A 26522-nucleotide genomic window follows, 5' to 3' on the forward strand; every position below is an offset into this window, starting at 1 on the left:
TGCCGGGGTTTTTAGGTAACTCCTCGTGCAAGGCTTAGTGCAGCCTTGGTTTTCCCATCTTTTGGATGCTCCACTCCATCCTTGAAGCAGAAGCACGGTGCTGGGAGAAGAGAATGTGTTCTGTGTGCCCAGGGTTGCGTGGTGGGTGCACTGTCTCACCCCATCACTGGCAATGAATGAGTGGAGAATCATGGAATGGTTTGGGTTGGAAGGGACCTTAAAGATCATCTTGTTCCAACTCCCTTCCACTAGACCAGGTTGCTCTGAGCCCCATCCAGCCTTGCTTTGAACCAGGAATGAGTCTCCAGCTCTGGCCACTTGGCTCCTGCCCGGGCAGAGCCGTCTCCCCGCAGCTCAGGGCCCCGCGGTGGCAGAGAGGTGCCGGTGGAGGTGCTCGAGGAAGTCGGCTTGGGACTGTGGCAGGACACGGTGAAGCACGGCTGTGGGGATCCAGCCCTGTGGGAGAGAAACCCCCCCCAAGGTTGGTCCTGCCGGCCAAAGGGAGGAGGAGGCTCTGCACAGCGGAGTGTGCACCCCTCGCTGTCCCTGCCCAGGTGGCACTTGCCTTCAGGTCCATGCTCAGGAGCCAGGTGAGGCGGGTCCGGCCGGGGTCCCCCGCCAGTGGCTGCAGGACGATGCAGCTGAGCCGGGACTCGGCCCTGCAGGGGAGCAGGCGGTGAGGGTCCCCCCCGGGGGGCACACGGGGGCACGGAGGTCCCAGAGCAAACCCAGCGGGGGCGCAGCCCTTGGCGTGCCTGCCTTGCCGTGCTCGGTGCCCACGTTCAGGGCTGCAGCGGTGACCCCCCCCTGCAGAGACACGATACCCCGTGACGGTCCTTTTGGGGGGAAAGGGGGGCTACCTTACCTGATGCAGCCTTCCTGCGGGGGCAGCGGCTCGGCGCGGGTGGCAGTGCCCACCAGGTAGGTGGCCGCGCCCCTCCTCCCGCGGTGCCGCACGCTGACCAGGTCCCGCCGCCCCACCAGGTTGCCCGGGCTGGGAGTGGTGACTTCGTGTGTCACCAGCGTGTCCGTCCCGACGCGCCGCAGCACCTGCCGGAGCAAGGGACATGCCAGGAATTAGGATTAGGCTCCCTGTGGCTGCCCCTCCGGGGACATTTCTGACACCCCCTCACTCCTCCCCCTAAGCCACTGTGGGGACAGCGGCGTGGGCAGAAGCAGCAGCAAGAAGAGGTTTTTGGGGCTGGCACCTGGTAATAATTAAATTCCGGTCTCCAAGAGGGAAAAGGGATGATTTTGGAGCTTTTTGGTTTTTTTTTATTGTTTAATCTGTGATGGGAGCTTCTTGATGCTGTTTCTTTTCCAGAAGGCACAGGTAAGTGGTAGCAATAAATAAGCAGAGGCTGGGGAGCATCTGAACCAGCCTGGGTGAGCAAGGGGAGACTTTCTGGGGCTGGCAGCTTCCTTAGGGATATGCTGTAATTTGGGAACTGAGAAAGAAGCCCAGGACAACACAAGCTTCCTACAGCGTGAGTATATTTGATTTTGCCTCTTTTTTTTGAGCTATCTGATTCCTCTGACAGTAGAGTCTGAGTAATGTCAGATTCCCTGATATGGAAAAACCTCTGTGAACTGGCACCATGAGGAATAGAGAGCTGGGAAATGACACATTTACAATGCCGTGCCAGCAAAGCGCATCTCCTCTCCCTGGGGTGATATCCTGCTCTTGCAGGAGTGAGGAATTAGCTTTAAACCTCCAGCAATATTAAAACTGCCCTTAAATATGGGGGGTTTTGGGTGCTGGCAACCCTGGTAATGGAAATTTTTGGACCATCTGCCCATGATGGCATCTTGCCCCACCTTACCTTCACCTGGCTGAGGTTCGGGTTCCACTGGGGCATCTGCTCCATCCTCTCAAACAGCTCCTGGTGCAGCTGTGCCACCGGCAGGGCCAGGACCACCTCTGCCCGAAACACCCTGCCGAGCCCGGGGAGGGCAGCGCTGGACACGGCGGCACTGGTGTCCTGGGGGAGCAGAGAGCCCCAGTCAACCCCAAAAGTGGCACATCTGAACCATGCCACTATAGCCCTGGAAGTGCTCAAGGCCAGGTTGGACAGGGCTGGGAGCAGCCTGGTCTAGTGGAAGGTGTCCCTGCCCATGGCAGGGGCTTGGAACTGGGTGGTCTTTAAGGTGCCTTGCAACCCAAATCGTTCTGTGATTCTGCGAAGCAGATCCTCCCTCCCTGGACTAATTTCTCCCCTTGAGAGCTTTTCTGGCACGAAGCAGCCAAGGACGGAGGTGGTGAGGGTTTACCAGCACGGGCTCTGCCTGCTAGCTGGTGTGCTGCTGCAGGATGCTCAGTGCTCGCTGCAGGGCCCTTTCTCCCTGGCGGATGTAGGAGAGGTCCACGCTGGAGGACTGGCTGGGGCTGACACCTCTGGTGGGCTCGGGGCAGGGAGCTGCAGGAGGAAGGCAGAGCAATGTGAAACACCCTCCCAGCCCCGCTTTGCCTGTGGACATGGCTGTGGGTACAGAAGTACAAAGGAGCTGGAGCAGGAGAGGCTTGCTTACCCAAAATCTTGGATCTTCCCATGCAACTGGTCCCCTGCTGGGCAGAGGTATGGCTTGGTCCAGAAAACCTTGCTGGCTTCCATCTGCTGTGTCTGTGCTGACTGCTTGGAAAGCTCTTTGAAATTGCTTTCCAAAGCAATTCCCAGTAACACCGTGGTACAAATTACGCTTTGCTTGGGTATTACTAACATCACACAGGCAGCCTTTGGACCGAGCCACACTTTGAAAAAAGCAGATAAATCTGCCAATTTTCAAGTCTTTAGGTAAGTGGTGGAACTAGGGACACAGCAGGAGTGCAGCAAAACACGGGTAAGTGCCTGTGACCTCTGCTAAAAGCTTTGGCTGCCTCTACAGTGAGCAAATGCTATTTACCTTCCCACAACCTCAGGCTCTCCCACTAACCCAGCTTGCCATCAGCACAGGGAATGCTGTTAAGCCAGCAGAGAGCTGGAGACCAGCCCAGCAGTGAGAAGACACTTTGTCCCCCAAAACACGGGTCCAATTTTGCGGGAGGGGTTGCATTTTAATGCACATCCCTCCATCATGTGCTGCAAGGAGGCTGTGAGCAAGGCTAGGAAAGGTGGGACCCACAGGCCCGGGCTGAGCTTACCTGTGTCCTTCCCCATCAGCTTCTGAAGATAATGAGGAATTTTGGAAGGCAGGCGATGGGATCCTCTTGCCACCAGCCCTCTGATGTCCTTCTGTACTGCTGCAACAGCTGCTGCCTTCAAGCCTAAGGGGAGAGGCGGGTGGGCTTTGGTGAGCACAGAGCGGGCAGGGATGATTCCATGGTGCCCCACAGCCCTGCTGGGAGGTCATCTGCCCTGGGCCCAATACCCCGTGCATGATACAACACAGGGGGACCATAGATGTGACATTCCTAAGGAGACACCCATCCGATGCAGACTTGACATGTCCTTTAGGCCCCTCTGTCCTGCCTGTTTTTCCTGAGCTTGGAGGGGAGGTGAGCGGGGCTTACCGGGCAGGCGGCGGAGGGGATCGTGGGCGATGCCACAGCACAGCTTGACGGTGGCTTGCAGCATGGCAGGAGCAGGGAGACCTCCGGGAACGCGCTGCATCCCGCCGTGCCTTTATAGCCCGCCCGAAGGACGGCACCTGATGATAGGAGCACGCTGCCAGACAGCAGCTGGGAACAAGGAGCGCTCAAGGACAAGGCAGGCGAGAGGAGGGGCCGGAGGGAGCAGCCAGACTGCTCTCTGGATGTGCACTCCCTGCCTTTCTTCCTGCCCTTTGCAGGCAGCTATGAATGAACTCCAGGGCGTGGCCAAGAGGGGACACTTGAGTGGTCCCCAGTGCCACTTTATTGAGGACTGTGGGGGCAAAGGCAAACTGGTGGCACTTACAGGGAGGGAGGGATGGGTTAGGAGATGACAGCAACGTGGCTTTGCTCTCAGGGAGCGTGGAAGCTGCTGTAAAGCCATGCTCATGGAAAATGGGTGCTTCCTACGAAAACTTCATAGATGTGGTGGTGGTGATTGATGCTGCTGCAATCCCTCGAACAGTGCTTTATTTTCCTCTTCCCTACTTCACTCCCTTCTAAATGTCTCCTGCAGGCCTCGGGTGCTCACAGTGATGGTGGGATCACTACATCTTTTGGCAGGAAGTTCCTCAGTCCTTCCCCTTGTGTTTTTAATGGCCCCTCTTAAAAGGTTAAACCCAAACCCAACCATGTCACTCCTTAAAATACAACCACACTGGATTCCTCTGGATCTTTGCAGCACTTGTTTAACAATTTCATTGTTAAACACTTGTTTTTATAAATGATTGCAAATTGCAAATCATAAAAGTCATCCAGTGTGTAATAATTTCAGTTGTGTATAGCTTTTCTGACTTGCTACAGTGACTGCACACCACATCTTAATTAACCATGTGTCAACGTCAAGAGCAAAGTACATAATATTAAACTCCACATTTTCAAGTGCTTTGATTTTTGCCACGGAAAAGCTCTTCCACCTGTCTGTTGCCAAGTGGTTGGATGCTTCCCTTTCACATAGCAGACCTAGGGCTCACTGCACCTTCCATCTGTGAGGCTGCAACAGCCAAAATATTTGGGCAGAGAAGGCTTTTCAGCTTTTAAAGGGATAGGAAAGACCTCAAGGGTTGCAACTGGTGTGGTTGGGGTCAGTGGGTTTCTTGCCAGGCCAGGTTGGACAGGGTTTGAAACAAGCTGGTGTGGTGGAGGGTGTCCTGGCCATGGCAGGAGGGTGGAATGAGGTGAGCATAAAGGTCCCTTTTGAACCAAACCATTCTGTGATTCTTTGATTCTATGAGATGGGCCAGAGCAGGTGTTTGTCCCCGTGTCACCCTTTGTACCCTTGTCCCACACAGAATTGGGACTCTGGCTGTCTCTTCAAACACTGTTTCCCTATAGAAAGGAAAATACTCGCATTCTTGGCCAAGATGGAGTGGGTAGAACAAATTTCTAGGAAAAGATCAGCTTTTTTCCCATGGGTTTTGGACCTGATGTGCCAGAGGGTTTTATCCCAGCCCTGGAGACTTGTTAGCTCGGCTCAGCCAGTTCCCAGGCTCCCTGCCTGACTCATTAGCCCCGGCCCTGAGCTTTCCCCCCCCCAGCTTTTCCTGCAGGGATAACCTCATGGCACAGCTGCTGTGCTTTGCCCAGCTGTGTCCCACTGCAGCTTCACAGCTTTTTCCCTCCGTCCCTGATGGCTGGGCAGGTTATAACAGCAACCCTGCCGGTTGCTGCTCCATGGATGCTCCACTGCTTACCCACAGTCTGCTCCAGCGTGACTCCAGGGGGCTGTGACTCCCAGATAAGTGTCCCTGTGCATGTCCCAGGCTTTCAGGGAAGCCTTGCAGGTTTGTTGGCGTGATGTGCATGGCCCAGGGCAGCTGCAAGCTCTGCAGCAGAGGCTTGGGATATGCAACTGCAGCTCTACGTGAGGTTTGCTGTTGCCACAGTTCGGCGCTGGGATTCACACCACTGCTTTGGTGAGTTCCAAACCACTTTTTCTTTTAATTTTTCACGGAGCTTGGCAAGTCACTGGGGCCCAGCAGTGAGGAAATACAATCTTTTTATTGCAAGCTGCCGAGGAAGGAGAGAGCAGTGGCTGATCAGAGTTCTGCCCCAGCGCTTTAGACTCGGCTCCCAGGGAGAGCTGCTCCCTGCCCACGGTCTGTGCTCTCACACACGTTCCCCTCAATTTTGTGCACACTTTCTCGTGTTAGTTTTGTCTCTGGAGCCAGCTGGGATAGACAGGCAGATAATGTTTTATCGCCCTGTTTGGTGAGTGGTGTCCATGTGCTCTCCTGAGGGCTGTACGAGGTGTCCTGGGAATGGTGTGGCTCGCGGGGGAAAAGAAAATATGGGAAATCGTCTGTGATGGCAAGCCTGGAGGCCAGGAGAGGGTGGCATTGCCACCCAGAACCCAGCTCAGGGCGGTACAGGGCTGCCAGGGGTCAGCCCTGATCCATCACAAAGGTCCCTCTGCGTGCCGATTGCGGGACACCCCTGCGGGGCCGGAGTGGAGGGGCTTTGTCCTGACATCTCTATGAGATTTGGCTGCAGCCACTGGAGGTCACTGCTGATCTGCAGCTCCACGTGCGAAGCCACTCCTGGAGAGGCGGCAGGAGCCCTGCTCCAGCTCCTGGCTCTGGGCTGCTCTGCCTCTCGCCCCTTGCAGGGTCCCTCGGAGCCGGGTAGCGGCTGTCCTGGGGGATCTCCAGCAGGAATCAGATCTGGCACCCCACCCCTCCCTGTATATCCCTTTCCTCTGCTCGTGGATGAAAGGACCGTTGGGAGGCTGAGGGAGATGGGGTGGCTATCCTGGAGAAAAGGAGGCTCGGGGGGGGGGGGGGGGGGGGATTTTCGTACCCCCTACAACTTCCCGACAGGATGGTGGAGTCAGATGGGGGTCGGGATCTGCTCGCGGGGAACAAGTCACAGGATGAGAGGAAACAGCCAGGGGACGTTTAGACTGGACGTGAGGAAAAATTTCTTCCTGGAAAGGGCTGTCAGGCACTGGCATAGGCTGCCCAGGGCAGCAGTGGAGTCACCATCCCTGGGAGGATAAAAGATGTGTAGATCTGGCACTTGGGGACATGTCCAGGTCCCTTTCTGCCCACTTAGACTGAGGTGGCTCCACTCCACCTCCATGGGCACAATACTGCCTGTGCTGGGTGACCGAGTCTGAAAGGTCCCTTCTAGGAGGGTTTGGAGCCATTGCCAAAGAAATGAGTGACTTCACTAAAAGGCCCATGTTCCTTCACTGCCTTTGCTGTTTGAGCATCCACCCAGGACTGGGGAAAAAAATCTTGGGAAGGGGCCTGGAAAACCTGAGGGGTTTGGTGGCTCAGCAGGAGAGCAAAGCTTCCAGCAGCAGTGCAAACTGGTAAAATCTCTATTGAAACATCATCACCATTTCCATGGGATCTGGAAACACATTCTCAACTCCAATCCCAGCTATAGGACCTGGTCCCTCTGGCAGGATAAGACTAGAAGTTCAAAAATTAGGGTAAATCTCAGCTGAATGACAAATCTGCCTCTCTGAATCTCCTTTAGAGAAGGAGAAAGAGAACAATGGAAAAGGTCCCAAATGGCAAGAGGGTGCTTCTTGGCTTTGTGTGAGGAGCAAACACCAAGGCTGAGAGGTTTGGGGTCTGAATGGTCCCCCCCAAACAGCTGGGAGAGCAGTGAGTTTGGATAGGGACTGTGCAGGGGTCATAAGGGTAGTGCCTGCCAGGAGGGGTTGTAGCATCTCATGGGGGTGTAAAACACAGCTGAGCCAGCCCAAATCCTGCCCTGAGACTGGAGGAGTGGGAAATTACAGGCTGCTCCTGGTGAAAGGGTGAGGCTGGGGAGCCAGTGGGACTCCGAGCTGCTATCAGAGCTGCAAAGCTGAGCAGGGCAACAAGGGTGATACAGCTCCCCCCTCCCACGGGCACACAGGGATCCCCCTGTTCAGACCCGAGGGCAAATCCCCTCTCTGTGTCCTTGAGGCCAGCTCTGAGAGACTGCCCTGTAATCAGCAGAGCCTTGGTGCAGGGGAAGCCCTGATTTTAAGCAAAAGTCTTGGATGGCCTCCAATACCTCTGCAGAAGTTGGCAGGAGAGGTAAGGCAGGGTCTTTGGCCCCATGGGAACCCCTCTTGCACGGTTGTTGTCATCTCTGAGGGTGCTCTGGGGGGTTCTAGGAGCAGAGCTGGCCCTCACACCCCTGTTCTGGAGCCCTGATGGGGCATTTAGCCACATCTCTGGGGCACCTTAAATACAGACCTAGACAGTCCCTGGAGAGCTTTGGCCATGCTGTTCCTGCCAGAAGTGCTTCTCTCTTTTTCCCATCTGTGTGTCCAGGGAAGTTATAAGTGTCAAACAGAGAAAATATAAAAGCACATGGCATTTATTTCCCTACATAACCAAAGCACTGGTAATTAGTGTCCCCAGATGGAAACCCAAACAATTTTCTTCCCCCTAAACCAGGAGACTCAGTGCTACATTGTCAGGCTCATAATTCAAAGAATATACTCAATGTGTCTCTTTTTTTCCTAAAAAAGACATTATAACACACAGAAAAGGGCTAAAAATATTTCAAATGCACATTATTATCAGGGAGGAATGAAGAAATACTGCTTTTTCTTCATGAGCCTCCCTCCAGTGCTGGAGAGGTGTTGGGTGGTGGTGGCTGATAACAATCCAGCTGGAGAGCAGAGTGCAAAGCAGAAGAACAATATTTACTCGAAGCTAATTGTGATTTTCATAAATGGTCGCCAAAAGAGCCCAAATATCAGCAGAAAAGGGAAGCTGCTGTATCTCTGTTGCTGGAACGCTGCCTTCCACCATGCAGGGTGGAGGGAATCTTATCTCCATCTGCTGCCTCGATTAAAAGAGAAGGGGAACTGCTGTTCAGGAGATAAGAGAGGCCAGAGGCTTCTCCATTAATATGTAAACTTTGGATCAAAAATGAAGATGAGAGGCTGCAGGCAGGAGTCACCTCTGGATTGATGGGTTTTGAGTCTGCAGGCACCAGCAGAAGGCACATCTAGTATGTGCTGGTCTTGATAAGGAGGAGGAAGAGGATGGGATGATGGGATGGAGGTGTGATCCCACTATTTAACTTTCACAGTTTTGGTTGAATTATGTCCACCCTGAAGGATGTTTACTTGAAGTAACAGCTTTGTAATGTTGGTCCAAACTGTTCTGTGATAGATTCTCACATCCAGGAGGGACCATGTCAGTCAAACAGGATCTTTTGCCCTCTGTGGCAGCCACATCTGTATTTGCCCAATAGGGTAGGCTGCACCACCAATTACTCATTAAAAAATAATAATACCCAAGGTTGGAGAACTTTTAAAACACCTTGGCAGCTTTGAAATCATTTGGTTGCCCAGCTGAGTGTGGCTGACTTCAGATCCAGCTCTGTGTGCCACCTGTTAGAGCTGTAATTTCTCCATTTTCATTGTTTTCACTCCGTCCTAGGAGTCCTGATAATCTCAAAACACCTTTTCAACCCACTCTTGGCAAACACTAAAATGCTTGTGCCCTTATGGGTTTTAATGTCAAGGTGTTTTTAATGACCTCAGATGATTCCTGCAGTCCTGCCTATCCTAGAAGGAAAGAACACGTGGAAAAATTCAGGTGCAGACACTAGAGCAGGAAGCCACCAACCACATCCCTGGCAACAGAGTGCAAATTTCCCCCCAGGAATAAGAGGATGGCTCCAAGCTGTGAGAGGGGAGCTGGGTTGCCTTTGCATGCAAATAAATGCAAACACCTTCATTTAAGCCAGAAAGGACATATAACATTTTGTCTTGCTTCTCTGGCTCTCTCCCTGAGAATTATTCTGAGGTGAGTATCTCTGAGGATGCATTAAAAAAAAAGTTGAAAAACATCACACCTCCTCCAGAGATATTTTTTAACGTGTTCCTGGACAATTTGGCAGCCACAAAAGCTGTGTGTTAAAAGAGGGTCATTCACTCCCTCCACTGGGAATTTCCTCCCAGCTGGCTGCAGATGTGCTCCCTCCTGACTGCTTTGATAAATGGGGAGAAAATGGGGCATTTGGGGCTGTAGGTTTGTGGGAGGGTTTCTTGGGCTGTGAGAAATCATGGCCCTGTTTTTCACAAGGATCAGCCCGGCTTCCAGCAAGGCCTTCCCCATGAAGGGGAAGAGTCCAGGTGGGGGAAATCTCAGCCTTTGGGGTGTGAGGGCAGGTTTGGCTCCTCCAGCCCCGAGCGAGGGGTGCCTCTGGCTGTCCTGCAGCGTTTCCTCTTGTGGCCTCTTCTGGTGTCCTTGTTGCAGCATTTTTCTGATTCAGAGGTGGTTGTGGAGGGGTTGGGCAGGGCCCTTGGCAGCTCATGTTGGGTTCACAGGGGTGTGTGGCAGAGACAAGGCACTTCTCCAGTCCCGTAGTGCTCTGACTCACCTATTCCTTTTCCAGTGTCAGCAGGAGGTTGCAGACCTTGGAGTTGGTTTGGTGCAAGGCGAATTCCCTCCCGGGCATGGTGCCACGCCTGCCTTTTCGAGTGGTGCTGCTCTGGCTCCCAGCAGACTTGGAAACCGTGAAGATTTCTCTGTGGGACAAGGGAACAGCAAGATGGTCAGGAGGCTGTGGTGGTGGTGGACCTCGTTCCAGACCAGCATACTCACCATCTCCTGGTGGTCTAGGGGTGGTGCTTCCACCCATGTTGTCATGAACTTGCACTGTCCTTCCCCTGTTCCTACCAATTTCGACCCACCCTGCTCAGTAAGTGTACAGCCATTAATTCCCACCTTCCCCCAAGAAATCCTCCTTTATCTCAAGCACATCATGATGTTTGTACAGTATCTGACTGTACCCAGGGACTTACCTGTATGGGACCTGCTCCTCTCTCAGCTGCAGGCACATGAGCACGGGGCTGCTGGAAAACCTCAGCGTGGTGTCAAAATGGATTGAGGTCTCCACCTCTGTCTGGCTCCTCAGGGTGGCTTGGAGGAAAGGGGAGTCTAGTTCTGCCTGGAAATCCATGGAGAGGCTTCCCCTGTGGGATAGAAGCACATGAGCCTGATCACTGAACAACGGCCCTGTGCTGGGCACCAAGCAACTCCATCAACACCATAATTTGAGGTCTGGCCATGGAAAAGTGTAACCAGCCCCACCAGGAGAAGAGCTGGGGACTGTGGAAAGCCACACTGGTGCTGGGTGCTGAGACCCCAGGTACCCCCATCCCCACAGCCAGGCAGTTCCTCACCCTCTCACCTCGTGTTGATGCTGGTTTTCAGTTCCTGCTCCCAAATGCCCACGTCCATGTCGGCTGAAATGTCAAGTCCCAGCCCACCCTGGAGTTTGATGGTCACTTGTAGACCAGACTGCAGAGGAATGACCTGGGAGATGGAGAAGGCAGAGCTTGCTGTGACTGGGCACTGCCCTTGCGTGAGTGGCTCACACCGGCAGTGACTTGTGGCTGCTGGAACCATTTATCCCGAACCTGCAGCAGGGTCTGCAAGGGAGGAACTCCAGCCATGCCACTTATGTCCCATGGCAAAGCCATCCATCCATCCTGCTGTTTACCCAGATGCATCCAGCAGTGCCACCTTGCTCTTATCTGTGGTGAGTAACAACCACTGGCTCACTTTATGGGATTCACTAGGATTTGGCATGGAGGCAGGTCACTTCTTACCCCCCATCCAGTACCTGGTGATGATCCATCAGCAGGAGGTTCCCTTTGACCACACTTGTGGGCTCTCCACTGCTCAAGAGGACCTTGGCCATTAGGTCTGTGTACCCCTGGAAGAAGACGATCGGCCGCAGCTGAACATCGAAGAAGGTGACAGACATCCCGGCCATGAGCTCCGGCTCCTCTTCCCCATCCGAGATGTTCTCTCCCATCATCGACTCCATCCCTTGTGCTTCAATGGTGACCTAGAACACGGAGGTGGGACATGTGTGAGCGGCACAGAGCAAAGCTAGAGAGTGCTTTGCGTCCCACAGCACTATTTGAGTTGCTATGCTTGTCCAACCCTTGGGTAGGTGCCCTTTGGACTAGGAGATCAGCCTGGAGTGGGTTGGATGAGGCATCCAACCTGAGCACCCTGAGGTATCAGTGTCAAATCCTCTGTTTTTCGGGGGAGCGGGGGGCTCCTTTCTCCAGAGCGGGTGTGTCCGGCTTCACTTTGGTGATCTGGGTAGGAATGTACCTGTTTCTGGGGATCTCTGCACACTGAGTGCAGAGGTGAGGTCAGGCACCCTAAGAAGGTTAGGAGGGGACACAGACAGGGCAGTGGCACCACGGGATTGATGCTGTCACCCCCACCCCTCTCCCAGCAGTGCACCTGAGCCGCGCGGAGCCGCCGGCCGCGGCTGAGCAGCGAGAACTCAGAGATGCTCTTCCTCAGGAATCCTCCCTCCAAAAACAGCAGGTCCAGCCCGAAGGTGGAAAGCAGGTCCTGGGTGACTGAAAGGCAGAGAGATGCCCATAAGGATCCCTGGACAGCACCTGGCACACCTGGTCTGGTGGAAAGTGTCCCCGCCCACGACAGAGGGGTTGGGACTAGATGAGCTTTAAGGTCTCTTCTAACCCAAACCATTCCACGATTCTATGATCTCTCTTTGCACGTGAGTCACTGAATGGTGGTGACTCCCAAATGCTCTGAGAGCAGCAGCAGCAGGGCTGAAGGCTGACGTGGAAATACGGAGGCTGGAGGTGGGATGTGCAAAGCTGGGATCGTGGTGAGTGCATCCCCTGCACCCGGTGTCACCATATCAGTGCTCAGCAGGACAGGGCGGTTTCTTGGAAAAGCTCCTCCAGAATGATGACAGGAATTGGGAGGTCACTAAAAGCAGGATGCTGGTGGCTCCTTGGTAATTTGTAAGCCTCCTCAATAGAGGGTACAGCTGGTACTGTAGGGATGGATCTCCTATGTTGGTCATTCTATATCTGATAAAACTACATGATCCAGAGGGGAAAACTCTGCACCTTCTCCTCCCATTCCTGCAATATTTGAAGGATTCAGCATTGTAAGGTTGTTTTTTATTTCCCAGGTGTTGGCTATTCCACTCTCACTAACCCCCACAAAGCTAGACTGAGATAATTTGAAGAGGGACAGAAATGAGAGCTGAGGGATGAAGAATTAAGCAGTCATTTAACAATTGTTGCTTGTTGCAGTCTCTCTGAAGTTTGATTTTTTTTTGTTTGTTTCTTAATCTCCGTATAAGGATTCTCCTTTTTGAAGAGCTTTTTTGAAGGAACTGAAGAATGGAGTGAAATATCTTGACTTAGGAAAAGCACAGAAACTCCCACCTACTATTTACCATTGGTTTCAGGTCCAGCTGAAGCTCCTCTTTCAAATTAGTAGGATTTGGGAAAAGTATGTGGCACAGCCTAGCCCTCCTGCTGTAGGGGTGTTAGAGAAGGTATGTATGTATCTCAGTGATGGCAGCCAGCTGGTGTTGGGGGACGTGCTCAGAAACCTCACACAGAGATTTTGGGGCATTCTATAGAGTTTAAGCCTTTCCTGGGAGCTGCCTTTCCCTGCCAGCCCCTCCTTTAGCCCTCTGAGGGGACCACGGGATCAATGTCCTCTGTGCTGTCACCTGTCAGAGGTCCTGAGAAAGAAGAGGAGGTGCCAGCTTTCGAGAAGAAGTTGTAGTTATTTATCTGCGGGACTCCCATGATGTCTTTCATTATCTTCCTGGAAGCAAAAGGGAAAGGGTATGTCAGCACTGGGAGGGAAGGAAGAGAAAATGTCAGTGGTCGTTACACAAGGCTGTGCAAAGGAGGAAATATAAATTTCCAAGGTATTTCTTTTGGCTGCTGACTGCCCAGAGCAAAAAACCGAAATGAGCAGACATGGGCTACCCTGGAATTCTCCTCTCCTCTGGTTTGTTAGGATAAACCAGTCAGACATTATAGTGCAGCTTTTGTTTAGCCCTGAAAAATGCGAGTGCTTGGTTGATTTTGTGCAGATAGGAAGATTAATGCAGAGCACCCTGATACACCAAGGTACAAACTGTGCACTGCCCTGGCAGCCAGAGCTGCCTTGGCCTCCAAGGACTCTGCTGAAAACACGAGCCTGGGTCCCACTGTCACCGGGCAGGACGAGGAAGGATGCTGGGTTCTGGCTGGCTGGGTGGCATCTGCATCCCTTTTCTTCCTCCAGGAATTCCCAGGCAGCTCCCATGCCAGCCCCAGGAAGTGTTGGTGGCACATTTTAAAGGCATTCTGGTCAAAAACTACAGATGGAGTGTGCGGGAGAAGGAGGAAAACAGTGATGTAGAGCAGGGGGAGAAAACACAACCTTCCCCTCCAGGCCCACCTTGCTGGGTGGTGGTGGGCACGCAGGCTGTTCTGGACCTTCAGCAGCAGCAGTTTTGCCATCTCTGTCTCCATCTCCTGGGTGGCCAGCAGGATGTTGATGACATCCATGGGTGAGGGGTGGTTATCCAGGAGTATTTCTGCAGCAGCCAGGCGACAGGTTTTTTCGTAGCTCTTCCTCTTCTCATGGAAGATCCTCCTCATTGCTCGTTTCACCTGATGCAGGAGGGAAATGAAAACGGTGCTGTGATGTGCAAAAGCACCCCAACAGCTTGGTTTTGGGTGGGAAGAGGACACCAAGCCTTGGCAGCTTTGCTTCCTACCTCGTTGGAGATGTTCTGAGCGGGGAATCGCCGCAGGGCAGAGATGGCCGTGGTGGTGACAGCAGCAGGACCCTCCTCAGCGTGCTCCAGGAGGGTGGGGATGGTTCCAGGGAGCATCGCATTCCCCAGGGCCAGCAGGTAAATGACCACCTCAGGGTCCTCCTCGGCGCTTCTCAGCCCCCTGAGGATGGTTTCCACCCCACGCTCCACCTCCTGCTCGGGGTTTGCAGGAGGGCAGAAGAGGAGGAGAGTGAGGTGAGGGGAAGGAGACATTCTGGGCATGCCTGGAGCTGGGGGCTGCCTGAAAAAGCCAAGCATGAGGGTTTGCAGAGACCCACCTGCAGCCCACACAGCTTCTGCTGGCACAGCTTGCCCACCAGAGAGCCCACGGCAACTATCCCTGTCTCCCAGATCTCAGGGGCCAGTTGCTTCCCATCCAGCTTGTCCTGGGCATCAGGAAAGGGGTATTATTACGCAGGGGAAAAAAACGGGGGAAAATAGAGAGGAGGAGTATGTTTTACCTCTTATCTCAGAGCGTTCATCACAAAAGTAAGGAAAAACTTGCTCTTACCTGCCTTGAAGGAGGCCATGCACCGTTTAATTGGATAAACCACTGATTTTCCACAGTAGTTTTAATTAAGCTTTTATTATGTGTAATGTACTGACATGAGGCATTCTCTGCTGAAAGCTTTTCCTCTAAGGACCATCAGCTCCCATCACCAGTGTCCCATTAAACACACATAAAATAACCCCATAAGCAGGAATATTTATTTCTACAGAAACATACTTTCCTTTTTCAGGAAAACATGCTTGCTGCTCCCTCCTGCATGAAACAGGGCATGGATCCATCCCAGATGCAGGACCCTCAGGGAGGGAAAAGAGATGTCCATACTTACTAAGACCAGGTGGAGAAGCTCTCCTGAAGGCCGGGGAGAGAAAGCTGCTGCATAGAGAAACTTCTCCAGGAGGGACTTGGGCTCCTCCTTGCTGAAATCCAGGAATTCTGAGAGAGCTGCCAAGGAAGCCGTTGACTGTGCAGCCACTGCTGCCTCCACGACGAAGGGGCTGGAGCAAGAAGAGGGAGGTCATCAGTGGCATGACCCTCAAAAACCATGCAGGGCATTAAGGAAAAGCAGAGTACACTGGCACCGTGGCTGCCTGGAGCAGGGATGGGGTATGGAGCAGCACCAAATGACCCCAGCTGTCTCAGCCAGGAATGACTCTTCATGCCAGGGTTCTACACGCAGAGAATTTTGGCAAGAAAGCTCCTGGCAGTCTCACCGTGTCTCCTCAGGAGCTCTCCTCAGCAGCTCCAGAACATCTCTCTTCTTGGCACTGCGCAGCATCCGGATGAACCTCTGGAACTGCCAGGCAGTCGCCACCTTCGAGGGGTCTGTTTTGATTCCCCATCTGTCAAAAGCCTTCAGGTGGGCTCTCAGCTGCAAAGGTGAGGCTTGTCAGGTGGGGTTTAGCCTCTTTTCCCCCGTTATCATGGGATAATGTTTATACTTGGGAAATATTTAGGAGTGGGAAGTGCCTATGGGGGTCATGCAGCTGCTTGCAGGCATTGACTGCAGCCTCACACCCCCACTGCTGGGGACTCGTGCTGAAGCCCATACGCCCCAATTTGTGGGGAGTTCCAGGAAAAGAGCAGGAGAAACTGTAAGCGTCGTGTTGTTGCAATTCCAGATTTCCTAAGTGAAAAGCCTGGAGGATTTGGGGCGGCAGAAATAATCCCTTGTTTATCCTCTCCAGCCCGACCTGCAGTGGGAATATTTCCTGCCCTCAGAGCTGTGATGAGTTTAACCCAGCTGTGTGTGCTCCTGGGGCCACATCCTGCCCCTCCAAAAGCACCACTGTGTTTTAACCCCGAATCCTACAAGCGCCCGGGTTGGGGGGAGAGCATGTGGTGAGTTTTGGGGGTCAGTAGCATCACTGACCGACGGGCAGTTGGTGCAGACCCTCCTGAAGGGCAGGCTGGCCATGCCCAGGGGCTGGTGCCGTCCCTCTGTGCCAGCCAGCACATCCTCAAGGCTTTGTCCAGACACCTCTGCTGGACCAGGCATTGGAGGAGACAGTAGCTGGAGCTGCTGCCTGTGAAGGGAGAAGAAGCCATTGGGAAGCGCTCTGTGATTTACACCCTCTGTGGCTCACGGCTGGAGTCATCACTCACCTCGAACTGATCTTGATGCTGGAGCTGGACCTCAGGGCTGGAGCCAGCACATGGCTTTCCTCGGCCAGGGCCGACTGGAGGAGGTTGTCTTTCACCACATACTGGCTTCTGCTGCTGGGCTGCCACTCAACTCCAAAAACCTTGAAAAAGGAAAAGCAAGGAGGAAAAAATGCAACCATGGACTTTCATTACAGAGTGGTGTCACCTGGGCTCAGCCACAGCAGAGGGAACGGGGGATGCTCCTCCTGGAGACTGCAGACTGGGAATAAATGCCTCCCAAAGCATTGCTCTTCCTCCACGCCCATTCAACAGCGTCAGCTCCGACACAGCTGCATGGTGTGGGAAGAGGAATGGCCCCCAATTCCTGGGGAGCATCAGCAAGGACACTCCCCAGGCAAAAGGGAAAGCAACAGCAATTTCCACCAAGCCGATGCCAGAAACTGCTCAACTTCCTCGGCGTGCTGCGTGGTGACCCTGGGGAAGCTCTCTGGATTTCCTCCTTCCGAAAGGAACGACGCACTTGCTGGGCTTCACCTCTGCCTCGGGAGCGCCAGGAGATGGTGTTGGAGCAGCTGGGCCCACACGTGGCAGGGCTTGGGGAAGGGGAAGAGCTGGACTAGGTGCAAGTGGTGGTTTTAGGCAGCAAATGGCATTGGTGATGATATCACCCTGTGACTGTCCGGTGTTGAGACCCCTGCCAGGGCCCCTGGGCTCTCTGTGGTGTTGTCTGTTTTTATATTCAATTCAGTAGAGTTTATATATTTTAAAAAACCCTTCAATTTTGATCATGGCAGCTATAACTGCATGAAGATCTACGGGATTTAATCTGTTTTTGTCAGGGCTGAACATGGGCTACTGCTTTAAACAAAACAAACAGAGGCCTTTGGTCCTGTCAACCTAATTCCCAATCCAATGAGTCTGAGGAATACAAAACATCAACTGGGGGGTGGCCCTGATGTACTTGACACGACCTGAGCCCACCACAGGGAGAGTAATGAACTTGCTTTGTTTACAGAGGTGAATCCAGAGTTTGGTTTTGTGCAGCTGAGGAGATCTTTGGTCTTGGTGATGGAGTGGTTGGACACGGCATAGGTGACTTGGCAGCTCCCAGAGGCATCCTCCTGAAACACAAATGTGAGTGACCAGGGTGGGTAAGGGTGACCAGCTTTGATCACCCTCAGTAAAACAACCTGTGTAGAGGACAGACACAAAGGACAACCCAATAAATAGAAAAATCACCAAAAAGCTGGAAAAGTGGGCCGAATTTGGGGGGTGTTGGATAGTTCCAAATCCATCTGGCCATCTTTGCATTTCAGGCTGACACCAGCAGCAGCATCTTTGTGCCTGCATTTTGGGTTCTGAGATTACTCCACGTTGTTCACAGGTCACTCCAGCCTCGCTGAGCTCTGGAGGGAGGGATTTCTTAGCTGTTTGCTGGCTGCTGGCAAAGCAAATCCTGCTTGGCAGGAATGCTTGCAGAGTTTTTTCTCCACTATTCCTACTGTCCAGGGAAAAACTACTCTTTTGTGAGTGTGCCCATTCCTGAAAATCGTCTAGAGATTATTTTAAGTCGTCTGCCTTTCCAACAGTCATCCTTGCTCAGTGCCCAGCTGGAGCAGCAAAGCCTGTGCTGTTTATCCTGAATTTTGCCTCCTCTGCTGAAGCACCTGGACTGGCTGTGCTGCAGGGCCAGCTCTCCTGGTCCACCATGGTCCCTGGTTTTTGGGCAGGATCTGGCCCCAGCTCTGCACGTACCTCCACCGTGGTGCCGGCGTGGGGCTGCAGCTGGAGCAGACTGAGGATGCCTCGCTTCAAGTTGGAGATCAGGCTGCTTTCTGCTTCATTCCCGTAGAAAGCTTTGACCTGGGGGGCAAGAGGTGGTGCCTGGCTGAGGGGACATCTCTGGGGTCCCTGCAGGCTCTCTGCTGCCAAAAGGCCTCTCCCCTGCAACCTGAGCAGCACTCTGTAAACACCTGAAGAGTTTTCCCATGGAGGATTGCATCCCTCAATAGCAAGAGCTTTGTGGATGCATGTCCACAAAACTTCCCTTTCCTCCCCATCCTGGTCTTCCAAAGCCTCAGAGAGGAGAAGGTCAGAAAGGAGCTTGTATCCCATGGTTAGGACTGAAGAGCTTTTAACATGGGATGCTGCAGCCCCTTTGGAGGATGGGGCTCCATCTGGGATCACATGGGAGACCAGATAGTCCTACACTGGGCACTCTGTCCAGTTCCTTCTGCTCTGATATTAAATCAGAGGTGGAGCAACAGTTCCTACGGGCTTCATAGCTGGGAAAGTTTGGGATGTGCGCAGGAGCGCGTTGCAGAGGGCACGGACAAGCCCGGGAGGTGTCCAGCTAACCTTCCCACTGTTCCAGGAGATGAACACCGGCTTCTGGAGCTCTGCCTTTGCCTCCTGGCTCAGTTCAATCTCTGCAGGGGGACCTCCAGGGCCATCCTGGCTCCTCTCCTCGTCTGGCTTGTGCTGGGCTCTCAGGTCACGGATCTATGACAGCAGAAGATGGCAGAGAGCAGTGACCAAGCGTGTCACACTAAGGCTGGTGTGTGTTTTACCTGCAGGCAATGGATTTTGTCAGAGAGGATGTTTTCCAGATGACTTGGGCTAGAAAGGGAAGAGGGCTACACCTCCTGGGGTGCTCCCAGGAGGAGAATTCCAGCTGTGATGTCTTTCCCAGCCCGCACACCTGCACCTGGAGCAGCTCTTCCCCGCTTTGGTCCCTCCAGAGCCGGTGCACGTGGACCGACGCCTGAGCCCGCAGCCAGACTCCCCCAGGGGATGGCGGGGCCATGTGGTCCAGCTGGACATCCAGGGTGTAGTGGTACTGATACAGTGTCCTGGGCTGGAAAGAAAGTGGCTGCAAATCCCCTGCGGAAAGATGCAAGGGAAGGATGTTGAAGGGAAGCCGGCACAAAACTCAATCCTCCCCTTGCTGCACCCAGCAACTCCCATCCTAGAGGGGCCCCAGACCTGTAGGGATGCTTGAGACCTGCATCACTGCCTCCAGAAGGGCCACTTCTATGCTGATGTGGAAGTATAGCCCACGGAAAGGTTTCCATGGGAAATCGTCTGTGCCTGCTTTTGGATATTAGGGTGTTCTTGGGGTGTCACCTTAGGCTTCCAGTTCTGCCTTAGAAGTGATGGCCAGAGTGGGAGCTCTGCTTGGGCACTTGAGGACTTTCAGAGAGTGCCAGAGAGACACACTTTAATGCTAAAGTCAAGTTTTCTGAGCATGCCCACAGACAAGAGGGATATCTCACAGTGCCTGTTCAACATTAACTGGGGCACAAAAAACATTTGTAGGGGAGAAGAGAGGCCATATTCTTCATATTATGTGTTACCCATGAGAACTTAATTAAATCACTGACTTTATGATAAGGCAAAATGAAGTTGATGGGGCAGCTTTAGATCCAAACTCCCCGCTTTAAACTTATTTATCTAGAATTATTTGGAGTCCCTTCTCTTGTTTGTATACAAATATGATTGTAGCATGTGTGAGGTGGGGGGTTGCCTTTGCCATGACAAAGCCAGTCAAACCTGTTTTCTGAAGTGACTTAAAATTCTCCTGCAAATCTGATGCACTTGCTGGGCTTCTGAAATGTTTGCTTTTGTTATAACAACAAAAGACAGGAATCAATGGAAATCCAGCTCATTCCCTGGGGCTTTCCTGAGTGAGACAGGCTGAAGAGTTTTTATAGTTCTGCATTGTGTGCAGTTTATACAGTTCCAGCTCTCTGGTTTTCCTCATCCCCCAGGGAGGACTTCCAGGATCCCAAAGATATCCCCGCCTCAGGAGATGCTCAGGCTGTGTGCAGTTTGGCAATCACTCCTGCCTACCCAGCTGGAGTCTGGGGAGATTTTGGATTATGTGGAGCCAGGGAGGCTCTTTGCGCCCTGGGATGAGCATCTCATCCCTCTGGGCATCCAAACCCCATCCTGCCCCTGGACCCAAATCAGCCCAAAGTCTCTTACCTTTTGCTGTTCTCGTGAAGGAAAAGCAAAGCAGGCAAAAGCATTCCAAAACTGCCTGCGGACTCATGGCGGGCTCTGGGAGCTGGGCGGGAGACAGGGAGGGAGGGGGGGGGAGAGAGGGACTATACAACAAAAGTGGGCAAGATTAGCAGTGTCAGGCCATGGGGCCCAACCTTCTCCCTGTCCCCGCCTTACACACCCAAGGAAAAGCAAATAATTAAACCTTTGTACCAACCCCCAGCAGCCACGGAGGGTTTGGAAATCAGCTGAGCTTTGCCAAAGACCGGCGGGAGGGGAGGAAAGCTGGAAAAAAGAGCTGCCAGAAGCAGTGTGGGGTGGGGAAATTGCCAGTTTGCCTTGATACGGGAGGGGAGTGCTCAGAAAGCTGCTCTGTCCCTTGGTGATCCATGTCTTCCCACCAACAGAGAAAGGGGGAGAGACAGTTTCTTTCAAAAGCAAAAAAGACCCAGGGGGAAGGGGGAAAATGCTTTTCCATCCTTTTAGTTCGAGACTGGGATTTGCAGCCCGGAGGGTCAAGTTACTTAAAGGGCCAGGCTGGAGGGAATGGGGAGAGCCTGGGATGGGCTGTACCATGAGCATCGTTACCCCCCAAAAGAAGGTGGGAAAGGGGTTAGGAGATGGGTGCTGTGCTGGGTGTGCTAAACACACTGCCTGGAGAGGAAAGGCAAACAGAAATAGCCTGTGGAAAAAACCAAAACCTGCTGATAAGGAGGTCTCCAGCTGGAACTGAACTGTGGCAGGTTGCTTGTTTAGGCTTGGCTGCTGAGTCCTTCCAGGACTGGGGTGTGGGAAGGTGGCAAGTTGCAACCCACTTTCCCATGGGCATCTCTGGACTGCTGATTGCTACCCACTGGGAAGTTTGAGAGGTGAAACCACGGAATGGTCACTTAGAAGAGTTTTCCCAGTGGTCCCAAGAAAGAGAGTTTATCCACTGCCTGAGCTACCAGGGATGAGCTCTGGAGCTCTCACAGGAGAAATCTGCATGTGGGGGTGTCTTGCTGTCACTGCATGATCTCTGTTATAATCTTATCCTCATGACAGGATAGCAAAGGGCAGGGAAAGTCATCTGGGATGGAATTTGTCTCTAGGTTCCCACATCAGGGCTCTAGACTAAACCAACCATCTCAGATCCTTCTAAAGGCAGCAGAAAGGGAGAGGTGTCTTTGGAGGATGCCACGTGCCCCAAGCTTGGGCACTGCCTTACTGTGCCACTAATCTCCCTCTGACGGTATTTATTTCACTCCATCAGTTATGCTGGAAATTTAATACCTAACTCAGACTTTGAAGTGTCACTTTGAAATGAATCCTGTTCTCTGATGTGCAGCTTTCTCAGTCAACTGTGCCGTTTTCTCTGCTCTGAGAGAAAACTCCTGTGGGTTTGTTAGAGCTGGAGGGGAGACCAGGAGGCACAAGGAGCTTCAGTGCCTGTTTTCATCTGCTTTCTCTTCCACCAAACCTGCTTCTTGCTTTTGTCTGGGAGAATCTGTGAAAGAGTAAAGCAGAATAAATCAGAGGGAGTTATAAAACTTTGTGAAGCATTCTTCCCAAACCCCTCTGTCATGCTCGTGGAAAGATGCCTTATGGAACTTTGAAAACCTATGGACAGATGCATGGTCCCAGAATCAATGCTCCTGGAATCTTGGGTGCTCCTCCAGCCCCTTGAGTATCACCCAAGGGACATGTGATCTCCCATTTCTACCCAGGCACAACCTGCCAGCGCAAATCCTCTTCTCATAAATTAAATCAATGTAATATGGTCAAAGATCATCACGTCCTTATTTGGACACTGTGCTGCTAATTCCCTTGAAAATGACTTGGTGGGAAGGTTTACAGACAGAATTGGGGTGCTGAGCCCCTCCCACTCTTATGCTCCAGGTGGTCCTTGTCCCACTGTTAGCTGCTGGATTGCCATGGGGGTGTCTGGCTGCAGGACCTGACGTGGCAGCTCCAGAATCCACGGGCAAAGCAGGGTGGTCAGTGTAACCAGGTCACCGTGCCCGGGTCAGGGAGGCACATGGGGACTTTGCCACCGAGGTGTGATGTCAGGGTGGACTTTGGCAAAGGGTGGTCAACGTGCCCCAGCTGAACCCAGGTGGAAGCAGGATGGAGGAAACAGGGGCTGTTGCATCAAAGCCTGCAAACCTCAAGCTATGGTTGTTTTCAGGGCATTTTCATGTCCAGATTGTCATAAAAAATGTCTAGTGGAAATAATGAGACTCAAACACTCCTTAGACAGGGGAATACCAGTACCAGTGGCCAATCCCTAAGGTGTTGTACCATCTCAGGGTTTAGCCAGCACTGCTCTTGACTAGCTGAGGAATTTCCAGCTCTGTTTCCAATATCTGATCACCTTGGGGCAGATGGGAGGGTGGAAGGAAAGGCTCCCTAAGGGTTCTGTTACTTTCTCTTTTTTTTTGTGGGTAGTCTTTAGTTAAGACTCCCACTCCAGCCTTTTATTATTCAGGAATTTTTGGGAAAGACCTGGAAGCAAGTAGAAAAAAACCCCTCACTGATTAAATGTGCAGCCAGAGGGGGAAGCAGGAGATAACTGAGTACAGAGCAGGCCCCATGGGGGTAAATCGTTATGGGGTGACTCAGTGAAAAAGAGCAAAGGCAAAGCAGCAAAGAAAAGAAAGGAGAGAGTCATTTTCCCAAGGGACAGTTGCTAACAGGACAATTGGCAGCAGGTCCTCTTAGCAGTGAGGATGATTCACCATGGAGCAAACTGCCAAGGGAATCAGGGGATACTCCATCCCTCACTGCCCTCTGAGCCAGGAGGATGGCTTTGCTGGAAGACATTCAACAACACAAAACAAGCAGTTGAAATTCTTCAGCTCTGCTCAACACAGCAGATGATGTGTTATAACAACCTGTAGTGGCTTTACGTTCTGTTCAGTGCCACCCATCTTTTCTACCATGAACCACAAGCTTGTGAAAGCAGGTCTGCCTGTCTATCTGTCACAGCCACTTCAGCTCCGGGGCTTTTCCACTCATTCCAATTTCTTCTCCTCCCCATGAGCTCTTGGTGCTGGAAGGGGAGGATGGCTTGTTCTCTGCTGAGTGTTGTGCCGTGCTTTGCTCCTCATTTTCAGACGTCTCTCCTTCCAGCTCCTACTCAAGTCTCATAATTCCTGCCCCGTATCAGCTTTTCCGTGCCTTGTGATCCTCTGTGGTTTTCTCCCATGTCCTCTTTGCTCTTCATCTGCAGCTGCTGATGGATCCTGGTCCGGCCTGCGGGGTGTCGGGGTCGGGACCGTGTCAGCTCAGCTGTGTGCTGAGACAGGACCGGGCTTGTGATCCAAGAAGGGGGAAACGGCTGCGTCAAACCAGCTCTTGGTTTGGCCCCAGCCCCTTGGTTTTTGCTGCTGGAGGGCTTGGCTTTGAGTGGTGAAAGCAGGTTTCCAGGGCCACGGGGAAGGGGTTTGCAGGCTCCGGAGCACACGAGCCTGTACATGATAAAGGGATGCATCTGCTGACAATTTAACGAACTTTTTTTCTCCTCTGTTACTTTCTTCCCCTCTAAGTGACCTTCAGGTGCAAAGCCTGCCTATTATGCCCCCCCCAGCATCTTTACCACCTCCCCTTTTGCCACTGCAGTGGTAGGGAAAGCACTGACCCTGTCAACAAGCTGCATCAATCCTTCCCTCCAAGAGAAAAACTGAAGGGACGTGAGCAGTTCCCACATAATTGTACTGGTGGCACTTAAAACTCTCTAAAATCCCTGAATGGAGAGATTCCCCCTAATTTTTCAACCTTCTGCCTTTGCTGTCCTCTAAATTTTATTTCAAGCTTTATTAGAGCAATTAGAGGTGAATACAACCACGCAGGAGTTTTGTTTCTTTGTTCAGGTGTGCCTGATGGGTCCTTCCTCAGTGCTGTTCTAATTTGTGTGCTTTCAAACGTGTGCAGGCTCTCTTCCTGCTAAAATCCATGCTTTTGTGCAGAGGGAGCCTTCCCTCCAGTCCCTGTTAGATGGGTAGGAACAGTGTGGTCCGGGTGCCCTGGGGCTGTATGGGACATACTGGTCAAGAGGACCCAGGTGTGACCTGAGGGCCCTAATGGGCTTTAGGGGCCCTAAGGAGCCTCACTTGCTGTCTCCAGCTACACCCCTGGGCTCAGGAGCATATTTAAGCTCAGCCTCCAGGCCAGATGGGTTTTTCAGCCTGTGCTGTCTCCTCTGTTTGCTCCATAGCTGCTGCTCCTGGATGGATCTGAAGCTCCTTTGTGCCACTGCTGAGTTGGAAGGTGCTGATGGAGTGGGGACCCAGCCTCCAACGCTTCTGGAGAGACCGTGGTGGTGAGGGCACTGCCTGTACTGGCTCACCCTGACTCATCCCCCTGCACTGTGTGGGACCATGGATCATCCCAGGAGCTCTTATCACTCCCAAAACATCTGCCTCTTCCCGTGGCACGTGTCTCTGAGGTAGGTGGGATGTATTCTGTGATACTTTGCTGTGCAACAGTTTTTGTTGGGAAGGTATCTTGAGCACCTGAGCTTTGACTCTGCCCCTAGAGCTCATCATATAAATGTCATGAGATAACAGGTGTAATACTGTGCAAATATTCTTTTTTTTTTCTGTAAAGCAAACAGTTTAGGAGATGACACATATTCCTGCAAAGCAGCCTATCACCAGGGAAGTATATGGTGCTGCTGTTACCTGTTTAAAAAACAAACAATATTAAGAAAAAGGTTGAATATGCTCAGTAAATATTGGGCTTTGAAAGGTTTGAAGCTATTTTATTTGTGAGTCTTATTTTTTTATACACAGGTCCGGTCTTGGCCCAGCCCTTTTAAAGATAGCTCACCTAAGCTGAGTTTGGCAGCCAGAAATGCTCTCTTCCTAGCCTGATTTTTAGGCAATTTCTTAGGAATTTGCTATGAAAACACAGAGATTGCACTGTCTGTGTGGAGGAAAACAGTGCACACCAGGGATGAGATGTGTAAAAAGAGCTACTCCCCACCAGCCCTTCGGAGAGGCTCATGAGCCCCCATTTGCAAGACACTGTCTGTGCCCTTTGTGTTTTATTGTGTGGAGGTTGCCAGGCTGCATTTTCCAGGGCAGCAGCAGAGCCAGCCTCCTTTTTGTCTTCCTTTTTTTTCTCCTTCCTGCTGCTTGGAACAGGCTGTGAAATCCCCCCATGGCTCGGACAGGTTGTTGGTTGCTCACCATAGCTACGTGTCGGTGTCGGGGGGAGAGGGGAGAGTCTGAGCACAGCAAAGTGCTACAAGCTGGGTTTACATCTCAGTCTGAGGTGTCCCAAGGCCTGATAAGCTGAGGGAAAGCCTGTGCCGTGTCAATGCACAATGACATTTTGTGCAAGTGTTGGAAAATACGTCTGGGATTGACTTGGAAAGTTGCCTGGCCCAGTTCCCTGGGGCTGGCTTTGCTGTGATGGGTGGATGCCTGACCTCTTTGCAAGGAGCTGCTGATAGAGTTTCTTAGTTTCTGTAGTGAATTTGTCCCAGCACTTTAATCTGCAAAGAAGTCTCCTCTTGCTGCAATTTCCCCTCATTACTTCTAAATCCCCCCCCAGCTGACATGGAAAGCTGTTTCTTCACGAGAGGAATTTCAAGGTGGCTCAGCTGCTGCTCTATTTCCTTCTCCCACCTTCCAGCTCCTGTTTTCCAGACGCTGTTCTTTCCCTATAAACCCTTGGTAACCAGTTCCCCAGTTAAGGCCTTGTCATATCCTTGTTTTTCTACCTTCTGAGTGCTGTGGATGAAGGTCTGGCTTTGGGGAGCCCATCCTGTGCTCAAGAAACCATCCCTGCAGTTCTTTTAATCTCCCTCTGCTGCTGTTGTTTTGGACTCTGGCCCTGCTGAGAGCTTCCTTAGGCACTTGCTGTAATGAAAAATATCCAGGAAGGCTTTTCCTTTTTTAAGGCTAGAATGGTTTATGCAGGTCCTTGAGATGTGACCCTATTTGTTAAAAACCAACAAATTTCAAGGGCAAATTCACACAGGTTTCCTGCCGTGCTCTGTCTTGCTCTCTCCACAGCTCATTACTTTGTAATCTCAACAATCGTTAAGGAAACCTTTCTAAACTTGTCAATTGGCAATGCAAATGCTTTTTAATTTAGTTTTAAAATAGTTTTTGAAGTCAGTCTCTGTCTATGTTATTGATTTGAATTCTTGATTAAGTTGCTGCTTAACAGGCTCTTTACTGCTTTAAAGCCTTTCTCCAAGGGTCAAAGAATGACACTTAAGGGAGGGAAAGA

General features: G+C 52.1%; 2 protein-coding genes across 2 annotated transcripts; both read right to left on the bottom strand.

The window, feature by feature from the left end:
* Positions 1-354: 354 nt before the first annotated feature.
* Positions 355-3608, bottom strand: LOC113982661 (steroidogenic acute regulatory protein, mitochondrial-like). The gene is made up of 7 exons (XM_027711097.1): positions 3509-3608; positions 3140-3262; positions 2335-2417; positions 1824-1982; positions 866-1050; positions 566-659; positions 355-456 (listed from the first exon to the last, which is right to left on the bottom strand). Exons 1-7 carry the CDS (start codon positions 3606-3608, stop codon positions 355-357), a joined length of 846 nt encoding a protein of 281 aa, XP_027566898.1.
* LOC113982677 (microsomal triglyceride transfer protein-like) lies at positions 3218-20391 on the bottom strand. Its single transcript, XM_039385900.1, has 19 exons — positions 20283-20391; positions 18997-19178; positions 18654-18797; positions 18051-18158; positions 17300-17416; positions 16296-16435; positions 16063-16216; positions 15404-15561; positions 15019-15187; positions 14461-14568; positions 14123-14335; positions 13801-14015; positions 13079-13176; positions 11818-11939; positions 11180-11407; positions 10745-10869; positions 10356-10526; positions 9932-10079; positions 3218-3262 (listed from the first exon to the last, which is right to left on the bottom strand). Exons 1-18 carry the CDS (start codon positions 20347-20349, stop codon positions 9932-9934), a joined length of 2667 nt encoding a protein of 888 aa, XP_039241834.1. The 5' UTR covers positions 20350-20391; the 3' UTR covers positions 3218-3262.
* Between the last annotated feature and the right edge of the window lie 6131 nt (positions 20392-26522).

This window comes from Pipra filicauda, unplaced genomic scaffold (assembly GCF_003945595.2).
Source record: "Pipra filicauda isolate LSUMZ 115617 unplaced genomic scaffold, ASM394559v2 scaffold449_size645428_pilon, whole genome shotgun sequence".
NCBI lineage: Eukaryota > Metazoa > Chordata > Aves > Passeriformes > Pipridae > Pipra > Pipra filicauda.

What these genes read in the sequence shown, in the direction of transcription:
- LOC113982677 (XM_039385900.1), bottom strand. Translation starts at nt 20,349, where the DNA reads ATGAGTCCGCAGGCAGTTTTGGAATGCTTTTGCCTGCTTTGCTTTTCC. An exon ending in GCCCACCACCACCCAGCAAG is followed by an intron (nt 13,177 to 13,800) that starts GTGGGCCTGGAG and finishes TTTTGCTTCCAG; the next exon opens with GAAGATAATGAAAGACATCA. An exon ending in TTTCTCAGGACCTCTGACAG is followed by an intron (nt 11,940 to 13,078) that starts GTGACAGCACAG and finishes TCTGCCTTTCAG; the next exon opens with TCACCCAGGACCTGCTTTCC.
- LOC113982661 (XM_027711097.1), bottom strand. Translation starts at nt 3,608, where the DNA reads ATGCAGCGCGTTCCCGGAGGTCTCCCTGCTCCTGCCATGCTGCAAGCC. An exon ending in TCCCCTCCGCCGCCTGCCCG is followed by an intron (nt 3,263 to 3,508) that starts GTAAGCCCCGCT and finishes CTCTCCCCTTAG; the next exon opens with GCTTGAAGGCAGCAGCTGTT. An exon ending in CCGCAGGAAGGCTGCATCAG is followed by an intron (nt 660 to 865) that starts GTAAGGTAGCCC and finishes GCTCCCCTGCAG; the next exon opens with GGCCGAGTCCCGGCTCAGCT.